Source organism: Vombatus ursinus, unplaced genomic scaffold (genome assembly GCF_900497805.2).
Source record: "Vombatus ursinus unplaced genomic scaffold, bare-nosed wombat genome assembly UNPS02007612.1, whole genome shotgun sequence".
Classification (NCBI taxonomy): domain Eukaryota; kingdom Metazoa; phylum Chordata; class Mammalia; order Diprotodontia; family Vombatidae; genus Vombatus; species Vombatus ursinus.
The window spans coordinates 1,733,422-1,745,580 of record NW_020947390.1 but is presented as its reverse complement, the minus strand read 5'-3'; the positions used below and the strand labels follow the sequence as shown (position 1 = coordinate 1,745,580).

Here is a 12,159-nt window from a genome sequence, read left to right as displayed (position 1 = left end):
TTTCAGCTAAAAGCTGATCCAGAGAATAACACCTCATGAATGTGTGGTTTTAATTTGAGCTGCAGAGGCTCTATTTATGAGGATGTAATTGTGTACCATTTTTCCTAAATGAAGAACTAGGCTTTTTAGTTTAAATAAAAAAGAAAAGCAGCACACACTCCTATGCACTGGAAAAATAAGCATAAAACTCAGAATGTCAGAAATAAATTCAGAGGGTCAGAAGATATTTCAATCTATGGTACCCTCAGTTCACTGAAATCTCTCTTTTTTTCTCTTTTCTCATTAGCCATGGACTAATCCTGTACTGTTTTTCCTTGTAAAAGAAAGTTCCTTGAGAACTATGTAAAAACTGTGACTTAAGTTTGACTTTGATATATTCCAAAAACAAGAAGTATATGAGAATTTGACTGTCTACCTTGAAATACAGATTCCTTTTGGGTTATTCAGACATTTTTACTGTTAGCAAACAGAGCTTTTGCTATTAGGAAAATAGAATGAAAGAAAAAAGATCAGTTCTTCTCTTTAGGGGCCTAGATTCAAAATCTAGATACTGTATGTTGGCATTAAACAAGTTTAGTTCTGGCTTGGTATGGTTTGATGTGTTCAGTTTTTTTTTCTGTCTAAAAGTAGAGAAAGCAAGCTGTGGTAAAAGTTGTGGGCTAGAATGTCTCTTTTGATAGACTTGGGTATTATACTCCTAAAGAATGATGTGATCTAACATCAAAGTATACTTTTGTTTTTGTTACCACACCAGGGTGTGGTGAACAGACTTTTGCAGTATCTATCTAAGATCTCTATCTCTATCTCTATTTATCCACATACACCATATCTGTATGTGTGTGTATGTGTGTATATACATCACAATCAGCTATTCATCTGAATGCATATTATAATATGAATAAGACAATTTTCATCTATTTGGTTTTTCTTTTGTGGATAGTTAGGTTTTTATTGCTTATATATGGTCAGAATTTAGGGTGTCCAAGGGCTTGAGGAGATCAGAGCAATGTTATTTCCAAACAAGAACATTTGGATGTTCTCATCATCTATACAAAATCCCTTTTCCATTTGGACTTTGTTTTGGACATTCTCCTTAATGCTAATAAACACCTTTAGAAATAATACATCTCCCCATTTTATGATTTGTTTGGTGTTAATAATCAAAGTTGTTGCTTCTTTCAAGGAAGTTTGTATGGTTTAAAAATACACGGAGGAGACACTTTATTGGAGAAAAGTAAGATTCCTGTTCTAGTGAATCTTGTGCTTTTCCATAGTCAAAACTCATGGTAACTGCGGAGCTTTTATTTCTATAGTTCTTAGTCAATTGTGTGATTATAAAGACGTGGCCTGCAGGAGAACATCACTTGCAAAAGTCTATGTTTTCACTCCTTGTGCCTTAAGTAAGGATTCCCTCAATACATGTTTACATCATTTTCATTAAAATTTTGTAGTAAAGGAAAGCAGTCATGTTGGCTGGTAATTGTTAAATATTTTCTCTAACTTTTTTCATTAGAAATAAACATCTATAATATCTTCTAAACATTGGTTATCCTCTTATATTTTGAACCTCATTTATGTATACTTCTATTATGGATCCTCTTCCTGTCTTTGTTTTCTTCAGTGCTATTTCTACTTCTTGATGTAGAAAATTGGGCTTTGTGATATTAAAGTTCAAACATGTTGACTCCTGTGATAGAAAAATAATTTGTTGATTTTACAAATCTTCCAAATTTTCATCTATTTTTTCCTTCTTTCAGTTTCTTCCTTAAATGTCTTGAAGATGATTCAGCTTAATAAGGCATCCTGGTATGCTTTCTGTAAACTTGATCTTCCTTTCACCTCTGTTTGCTATTTAATGATGATATAATGTTCACAATCCTCCACTATCTTCCTCTGGAAGATTTCTGACCTTGACTTCCATGTTTTTATTTTTGGCAAGAGGAGCAGGTATTTACTGGCTAAGGTATCTTACTCCTTCTCTTGGTTTCTTTGTTGTGAGGATTGATTTATATCCATTAAACTTCCTTGAGAAATGACGATAATCCATGTCAATATATGTACTTTTAACTGTTTACCATTTGAGGGCATCAATTGCTTCCTAAGATGGTTCAGGTTGGCATTTCTTTAATTGCTTAATATCATATCATTTTTATTTTTTAAAATTTGGCAGTAATTTTGATCTTTGCACTAATAAGATGATAGTCAAATTATATGCAGAATGCCTATCTGAAAATACTTCCACTTTATTAACCATTTTTTTCCTGTTTTTATTTATTTATTTTTGGTTATTCAATTCTAAGTAGTATTACAAGATCATAAGTTTAGGTTGATAGGGACCTTAGTGGTCATCTAGTCTAGCTCCCTCATTTGACTTGGCCACCATCACAGAAAAATGATTTTAACTTATGATCTCTGACTTTGAATCCAGCTCACATAATCATGTGTGTGTGTGTGTGTGTGTGTGTGTGTGTGTTTGAGGTGTCAAACACCTGCCAACTCTCTTAAAAGAAAAAAAAAGTATTCATAAAACAGAGGTATGAGGCTTCTATACAAACTAAAAATATTTGGTGCATTTTGTTTTTTCTGAAACATATCTTCAAATTCACTTTTTACTGATTTCCCCTGTGTCCAATTTGATATCAAAATCACCAGATATTAAAATATATTTGACTTAAATTAGAGGGTTTTATTGAATTTCCATAGAATTTATCTACCTCAATTTATCTACCCAATACCTGTAATGGATATTGGTGAAACATTGTCATTATCTTCATGTTCTTTTTGCAAATGCTTGTCGTAAGTAGGGAAAGGTGAAATAACTAAATATCCCTTGAAATGAGGTTTATTGTTCACTTTGCACATACAACAGAACCAACTCTGTCAATGACTGAGGGTCATTTTATATTTTTTTTTATTTGTTTCATGGGTATTCATGACTAAAAACTTCATCCCCTACAGGTAAGTCAGACTGCTGGTGATGATCCTCCCTGTGCTTCTTTAGGCTGGTTCTTAAAAAATAAACATAGTTTGTTGCCAGGACAAAGAGAAGTTAAATTACTTCCTGAAGGTTACACGGGTCCTAAGTAGCAGAATCTCTGTTTTGAACCCAGGTCCTCATACTCAAAATCCATCAAAGCACTCTACCTCTTGAGCATAGTGAAAGAAATGAAACATCACTCTGACCAGAGTGGCTGAAAAATATGTGGACTATGAACATGAGAGAATTGTTTATATGAATATTGTAGCATAAAAGCAACAGGAAAACATTATCTGTTTGCCTGCCCAGTACCATATTAATGAATGCAAATACTGATCAAAGAATGTCAACTTGAGCTTCATTGCCAGAAAAAAAAAATTATGGCCCAGCACCAGAACATTCCTTTGTTCTTTTACATAAGTGGAGTTGATGAATCATCTGATGCTGAAGTCTGCTCTAACAAAAATGGAAGTCTTTTGGGTGGGAAGTATGCATATTTTCCATAGAGATTTGCAAAAAACTCTCCAAAGGCCAGTTGTTTCCAGTTTAAGGAGAAATAGCATTGAAAATCATGATTATTGAAGTCATTCAGTTTTAAAGTAAAGGTTGACAAGGAATTTGTAATTCTAGAATTTCATAAAGGCATTAGAGGAACCACACTAAGCATGTTCACCAAAGTCCCTGACTTCATCTCATATGGCCCTAGGTGGTATAAGTGTGATAAGTAAGAAACAATATGCTACTAGGGGAAAACATAGACCTCAAGCAAGTATAGTTTTTTTTCCCTTTGAATTTTGACAAGCTAAACAATATTACATATTATTGATGTATTTCTGCCTTGGAGATCTCTGTATTATATAACTGTAATATTACTTTCTCGGACTTTCCTTTTTAAGCTATCCAGAAACCTGAAAAGGTGAAAAGTGCAAGGCAACAGGATATCTAATGGGCATGTCTCCCTTATGTCCCATATCCTTCAGATGCAAATCAAACTGATTAAGTCCACAGTGGTTCTTGGTCCTGATTATTCTACTTCTCATCTCTTCATGGAGCTTCACAGCAGCAGTGCTCTTATTAATAAGTTTTCTGTTTCTGCCTCTAAGTGTTGCTATATTTTATGAAAATGAAAGACAAAGCTTATATAGATGAAAAACTACATTTGACCCAAAACTGAAACTACTTTTGTTTCCAAAAATAAGCTCATTTGGTCTGGGAAAATTCACAGTGTTGTTCTCTCTTCTATTTTCCATTACAGAAAAAAATATTTTTGTTGAAGACAAATAATTCTCTTGAGCAACTCAAGTTGCATTCGTGCGCGTTTATGTTCTGTGATTGGAGAGGTAAATAAACTTAAATAGTGTTTCCTATTCACATATGAACAGATAATGGCTAAAACTAACTTTCAAAGGTATTCATTTTTTCATTCTCTCTCTCAAGTAGGGCAGGTATGGGTAAAATGAAATTTGCATTTTATCTCTAACCTATTTAGAAGAGCCTGAGTGTCCCTTTTTAATCTTATAGACTGATACCACCATGGCTTCCTAGAATAGAAAGGAATCATCTTTCTCTTTGATGGTCTCCCAAATGCTCTGATGCAAAAGTTGAGGACCCAGCCATTCTTTTGTTATCTCTTCTTCACCCTGCCCTTCTGCAAAAAAAATTACACTTAATTTTAGTCACATAAAAAGGAAAGTTGTGAATGGAGACGTGGAAATCACTCCACCCAAGCTGAGAAAAGGCAGAGGATGGTATCATATTTATCTCCCTTCCATTTTATCAGTTAAGAAATACTTATTGAAAGCTTACTGATATGCTAGACACTAGTGTAACTTCATGGAAAGAATACCCTGACACAACAATTCCTTTTAATTTACTATGTCATATTCATGGACTTGGATGAGAGTCACACAATGTGGGCAGACATTATTTGAAGGTGGAAGAAGTACCCAGACCAAGGAATCCTGGATCATTCTAAGTCTTCTGAATGTAGATATTTCATGACTATATTCCATACTAAAAAATCTGGCGTGATCTATGACTGTGATCCTTTCCCCACTATTTCTGATCAGTCACCAAGCTATGTTCATTCTTCCTTTGTGATCTCTTTTATCCACTTCTCCTCCCTGACACCTCTCTAATTCAGTTCTTTATCAAAAGATGCTCATGTTTCTCCACCTTCAATGACACCCCATGTCCCAGGCAGTAACATCCGAACAACCTGGCATTCAAGGACTTCCACAATCTGGTCCCAATTTCCCATTCCATACCTTTCCTTCTACTTCCATGACTGATTGCTTTGATTCAAACTATTCTATTCATTGCTCTTTCTAATGGTCTTGAACATTTCTGCTTTGGTGGCTTTGTGTATGACATTCCCTTGGACTAGGGTAGTCTCCTCACTTTTCTTACTGTGCTAAATCCCACCCATCATTTTAAGGGCTCAGTTCATGCTTCACCTATTCCAAGAAGGTTTCCATGAGCTGTTGAACCTGAAGGACTCTTAATTAGGGACTTACTAACTGTTATATTCACCTGAGACTAATTTTATATTACATTTTAACATTAGTTACTTTTGGGGAGGAATTTATCTTAGTTATACTATTAGCTTCTTAAGGATAAAGATTATCTTATATGTCTTTGTATTCCCCACTGATTCTAGGATAGCATTTTGAATAAAGTAGCATTCAGTAAATGATAACAATATGCTTTAAGGTTTGCAGAGCCTTTTACATATATTCTTTCATTATATCCTTATAACAACTCTGAGAGGTAGCTGCTATTAATATCCTCATTTTGCAGATGAGAAAACTGAGGCTGAGAAGGGTTAAGGGACTTGTTCAGGGCCACACAGATAGAAAGTGCCTGAGTCTGAATTTGAACTTGGGCATCCTAACTCTAAGCTCAGCACTTTACTCACTGTCCCACCTAGGTGTCACTGGGCTGGTCTCTCAAATTCTCTGTTGTAAAGGTTGTAGTTCTAGCTATGCTATTGTTTTATTTAATTGATTACTTGAATGGAGAATTTATTTTTGACTGATTTTAGGTAATATTCCTATACAGTAAAAAAAAAATTACAAGAGAAATATGGAAACTGACCTCCCTCTGCTGAACAGATGACCACAATATTGCTGAAAGGTCCATCCCCTTTGTTATTATATACTCCAACTTTCACCTCAAAGGGAGTGAGTGGAGGTACACTTTCATCTCTGTAGATGAACTTTGAAGCATCTGATGAAGTGACCATTTTTTCTTTCCAACCACGGGTTCCATTGGGTCTAAATGCCACAATGTAGCCAAATCCTTCCCCATTCTGAAACTCTTCCGATACTGGCTGAAGAAGAAAAGTGCAATTACTCATCAGAAATGTTAAATACTTTTAAACACTTGAGGTTTGCCATGAATCGCTTTAAATTAGTGACTTTCTATAAAGAGAGAACCTAGCAGCTTGTAGCTCCCTGGGCACCCGGCACAATATAATGCATATATTACATAGTAATAAATATGTGTAAAATGAATGAGAAAAAAAGAATTTTTGAATATAAGTAGCACATTGAAAATTATGATGGCATAATTGCTCCAAAGTATTCTGCAAAATCAAAGACTTTGAAAATAACTTCTGAAAAATTCAAATTAAAATAAATTTATTAATCCTCTAAATCCTAGACACTGGCTTGATAACACTTGGTTCTTCCTTTTTTTCTTTTTAACTATCTAGTACTGACATTCTTTAAATTAAAATATTATTTTCTCCCAATTAGTTGTGTCATAAAATGAATATTGCCAAGGTCCCAAGTTCCACTGGGCAAAATTAAATGGCCATTAAGTTGGGAAAAATCTGTTCTACTTGGTAGGTTTAGTGTGGTCACTCTCACAGCAATTTTAGGATTATATGTCAACATAATACCTTACAATCTATTCTTTCTAGTGTTGAGCTCTGCATGTTCTATGGAAGTATGAAGAGACCTATATCATTATATTTATCTTATAACTTTTGTTTATATCCATGTCATATGTAAATGTGTTCCAATGGGGTTGTGCTACCTAAAATAAATAAATAAATGAAAATAGATGATTCAATAAACCAGAAAACTGAGATTTGGTTAAAAGTGACAGTCTGTGGTAGAAAAGAAGTTATAAAATACCTAGTTAATGGCCTAGTTAATATAGGATAGATACTTTCTATATGAAGAGATGAATTTTTATTGTGCTTGGAAAAATGACATCTTATTCACTTCTGAGTTCAGTTTCAATGGCATATATATATATATATACATACACACTAACAATTATTTATATGTTATCTATTTGTATTTTGGTAATAAAAATACATCTCCATAAAAGTGACTGAATGAAGAGTAGGTATCTATTCTTTCCTATAACGGGCACTTGAAGAGACACAGATTGCAGATTTTAGCTATGAAAGGATGCATGCAGAGGAGTTAGAGTAGTGAAATCAGTGAACACCAGACCACATAAACCAAGGGTCTGGACAAATCTCTGAGAAGTTTTGTCCAGCTAGCTCCATGTGATAGCATATCACAGTATTGGAGAAAAGTCACCTGGGTAGCTGCTGCAAAAAAAAAAAAATGAAAAGCTCATTTGGGGCATCATAATTGAGATGAAAGGTCCAAATTGCTGCACATCCTCATTTGAAGAGAGGAAACCTCAGGTTCTTTGTATTGGCCATATTTTGGTGGGGAAAAAAGTCTTCATCCTCTAAAAATTCTAGATAAAGTCCAATGATGGAGAAAAAAGCTTCCTTACCTCCCATGCTATCACTAATTCATGCCGTCTTCCACTTCTACCACTTACATTAGCAGGAGCTGTCTTTGGAACTATAAATCAAAAAGGACAGGGGTGGGAAAAAAGAATACTCATGTTATTTAAACTTGTCTACAATAAAGATGAAGTTGAGTCCAAATATCAACAACAATAATAAGATACATTTCTATTTCTGCTTTAAATGCTTTAAGGTTTACAATCAATCAAGGAACATTTATTAGGCACCCACTGTGTGCAGGTACCATGCTAGGTGTTAGCAAAAAGAGGAAGTTAAATGAGAATGTTCTCTGACCTCAAGAGCTTTCAATCCACTAAGGTTACAAGATACCAACAGACATAACTCAGAGTGCTGTAAGATAAGGACATTAGAAAATTACAAATTGCTATGAGGGAAGAAAATCATTAATGAGCTAGGAGTTTCCTGGAGGCTTCCTGAGAAAGACAAGTAGGAATTCCACAAATGAAGATGGTTATGAAGCCTCTTCCTCACAACTCTGACAGGTAAGTAGCAAGTATTATTATCTATATTTTAAAGAAATCAGGTTCAGAGAAGTTTGGTTTATTTTCTATAATTACACAGTTAGTAAATGTTTGAGCTGAGATTCAAGCTAAGGTCACCACTATGTTATTGCCTCTCAAATACAAAATATACTTTTCTGAATTTATAGTAAATATAGTTGATATTACAGCATATATAATATTTGTTTACAGCACTTTGCTAATGAGACAAAAGCCATATTATAATCTTCACATGGACAAGTCTGCTTGAGTCTTTTCCTAAAGCTGACTTCATTCCTAAATCCACCTTCTTGCAAATGAATGACTACAGGAAGAATTGGGTAAGACAATGCGTGGCATGACACTAATCCATACCCAAAATTAAAAGAACAACTTACTCCTCAGTCCCCACCATCAGTAGGTTAACAATTTCAACTTCATGTATGAAGGACATCAAATATATATATACTCTATACCCAAAGAGTAATGGAGAAACATGTGGCAGTTGTAAGAAGGCTATACAGTACGCTAGTACTGATGACTCTGATATATGAAATAGAGAAAAGGGCCTAATAAAGAGCCATCTATGATCTGAAAAAATGGTGAAGTGATCATGCTGGAAGAGTTAAGGATAAAAGCTAGATAGTCTGAGTGTTGTCTTGACATCCTTGAAATATTAAAAGGTATAGGGAAGATTTCTAGTACATAGGCTAGATGCATTATAGAAAATTTATGGAAAAATATGGGCACAGATTACACAGAATGGATTGTAACTTGCCTCTATGGAGGTAGTACTCGCACAGCTGAAATCACAGATCCATTGAAATGATAAAGGACACATCATGCATAGATATAATGAACAAATATCTGTAATCCTTATGCTTTTATGTTAGATAGTTCCATTGAACCATTCAATATATCAGTCTATGACTATGGGAATATTTAGAGTTTAGTATCAAAAATTGATCAATGCTCTTTTGGAATGATGGAAAAAGTCTTCTTTAGCATTTATTAGGGCTTTGACACTGTTAGAGAGGGAGGCATGGGAGAAATCTCCCTCTCCATTGCATAGTGAAAATGTGACTAATATTAAGTAGCTGATGTAATTTTAAGGTAGGAAATAAGCATTTATTAAGAGCCCTCTATATGCCAAGAACTGTGATAGTACTTTACAAGTAATATCTCATTTGATCCTCATAACAACCCTGGGAGGTATGAACAATTATTATCTCCATTGTACAGTTGAGGCAGACCAGTTAAATAACTTGCTCAGGGTCACAAAGCTAGGAAGAGTCTGAGGCTATATTTGAACTTCCTTATTTCAGGCCCAGTACTCTGTCCAATGTACCACCTATATGACTAATTTTAAGAGAGATGCTATATAGCTTATAATTTTTCTGAGAATAAACGTTTTCCAAATTATATTTGTAGAAATTCTTTTAAGATGTCCTATTGAACATAAACTAGTAGAATATCTGGTTTTCTATCTAGCATATTTGTACTGTGTTTTGTCTTGTGTCTTCACTAAAGAAACAATTTAAGGCATATGTGTATATAACCACATATCTGTATCTGTATGTATATGTGTATACAGGCATATGCATGTGTGTATGTGTGTGTGTGTGTGCGCGTGTATGTGTGTGATTTTATCTGTGTACAGAATACCAGGAGTGGCAACCCCTCTATAACTTTTAGTTAACTATAACTTTTATTCTTAGAAATGTTGCCTAATCAGTAGAAGGTAAATGACTTGCTAATAATTACAAAACTATATGTACCAAAGGCTAGACTTTCTAGACCAAAGACTCAGATCTTTCTGTCATTAAGATTGGCCTCTGTACCACATACTCCCTATGGAATATACCCCATATGTAAACCAATGCCTAATCTGGTGAGATTGCATGATTGAAAAATCTATATGGAAGCTTTTAAATGTATTTCCAGTGAAAATTAAAATAGAATGTTCAGTTTAAAATACTTTTTTTTTTGTTGGCATTGCAATTCGTTTAATTAACTCTAAATTATTCATGCTCAAAACATACCTTTCAGTAATAAATGTGTTGTGGTAAAAGAGGGCTAATTTTTACAGTGTTGGTATTCATACCAACATTTCCCAAAGCACTTGCTTGAGTAAGAGTTTGTGCCTTGATTAGAACATATAATAAATTAAAATATTTTTACATTTTCTATAAATTTTACATTTTGCCCAGGGAGTTAGGCCCATCATACATTTTTCTGTGTTATTCTCTCTAATCAAGGTGTAATGCGTTACATAAGCAAATAATTACCCTTAAAATAGAAATGTAAATAGAAGCATAATTTCTAAATCTGTTACTTGTGCTTCCCTTATTTGGAGTCAGGAGAGTCAGTCATTAGCAGCAAAACATAATGAGGCAAAATTTCATTTCTTTTACTTTCAGTCCTACCTATAATGAAAGTTTATTCAAAATGATAGATTTTTTTTTTGGAATATTATAGGAAGGAGAGGATTAAGTATCTGCTTAAATTTCTTAGGCTTCCCTGATTCTTGCAAAATGAGTTGAAAATATGGAGATGATATTAATTCTTGTATTGTAGCGTATTATTAACAATGGTAGGTAGGCAAGAAGTGACCAAAAGAAAAAAAAAGACATAAAGAATGTATAGGACTGGAAATCAAAGTGGTCCAACTACATATCAAGAGTAAGGGAAAATAAATGGTTAGTACAAGTGCAACATGAATATACACAGAATTGGAACAGAAGCACAGAAAGATTTCCTCTATGGCAATAAGGGGAGCTCCTCTATGGAAGATACATTGAGACACTGATGTTTAGTTTTGCTCAGTGTGTTTTCCCTTCTGCCATCTGTTTCAGTACTTATAGTCTTTTGTCTTTGCTCTCACGATCTCGTCTTCTCAGACATCTCATTTCCCATCCTGCTCACTCATTTTGAACTTCTTTGGCTTCTCCAGCATCCCCCTATCTCTACCCCTTCTGAGTATCTCCTCCTGAAATCCCCCTCCCCCCTCCTATATCAGCTTTCTTTTTTGTGTTGTCTAGACTTCAACTTGGTGAGGGCAGGGACTGTCTTTCTTTTCCATATTTGCATTCCCAGTGTCTAGTGTAATTCTAGGCACACAGAAAGTGCTTAAGAAATGCTTATTGAACATTGACTATTATTATCTCCTCCCTTGCCCCTTGCTTTCTTCTGGTTACCTATGAGTCTTTGCGGGGGGGGAGAGGAGAGAGGAGAAAGGGAAGTAGGGAAGTCAGTTAGTCAGTAAGCCTTTAAGAAGCGCTACTATGTGCCAGGCACTGTGGTAAGTGCCAGGGATACAAAGAAAGGCAGAAGACAGTTCTTGCTCTCAAGGAATTCATAGGCTACATGGAAGGGAACTATAGAATTACAGGAGAACTGGGGAGAGGGAGACAGTAATAGATAATTGTGTGAAAGTGGCCTTTCTTACAGAGAAACTAAGATAGAAAAGTATTGATATAGACCACTATGTCTCACATAATATTATCAGGGTATGTTTTCGAAGGCTCATTGCAGAGTTCTGAAGAGTCAAAACAAAACAAAACAAAACAGCATCTGTTTCATGGTTATGATGTCTGAAAAACGAATTTGGAGTTACTTTTTTAGAGGTTGCTGAAGGGTATGGGACCATGAGAAAGAGTCATCAAAGTATAACAATGTTATAGTTAGATAATTCATATACTAAAAGATTAAACTGTATGTTAGAATAATATCACAGTAGAAAAAGAACAATGTACTCATAAGTATGATTCTCTAGGTGGGCACAGTAGATAAAGTGCTGGACCAGCAGTAAAGGAAGACTTCTCTTCCTGAGTTCAAATTTGTCTGTGTGACCCTGGGCAAGTCATTTAACCCTGTTTGTCACAGTTTCCTCATCTGTAAAA

General features: G+C 34.7%; 1 protein-coding gene across 1 annotated transcript in view; it reads right to left on the bottom strand.

Annotated features, from left to right (window-relative positions):
* CNTN5 (contactin 5) overlaps window positions 1-12,159 on the bottom strand; it is a 541,975-nt gene that overhangs the window by 52,634 nt on the left and 477,182 nt on the right. Inside the window, exons 15-16 of the mRNA XM_027849527.1 lie at window positions 7,742-7,812; window positions 6,074-6,308 (exon numbers count right to left, since the gene is read on the bottom strand). Coding sequence (XP_027705328.1) covers window positions 6,074-6,308; window positions 7,742-7,812 — 306 coding nt within the window. The remainder of the gene's footprint in view (window positions 1-6,073; window positions 6,309-7,741; window positions 7,813-12,159) is intronic.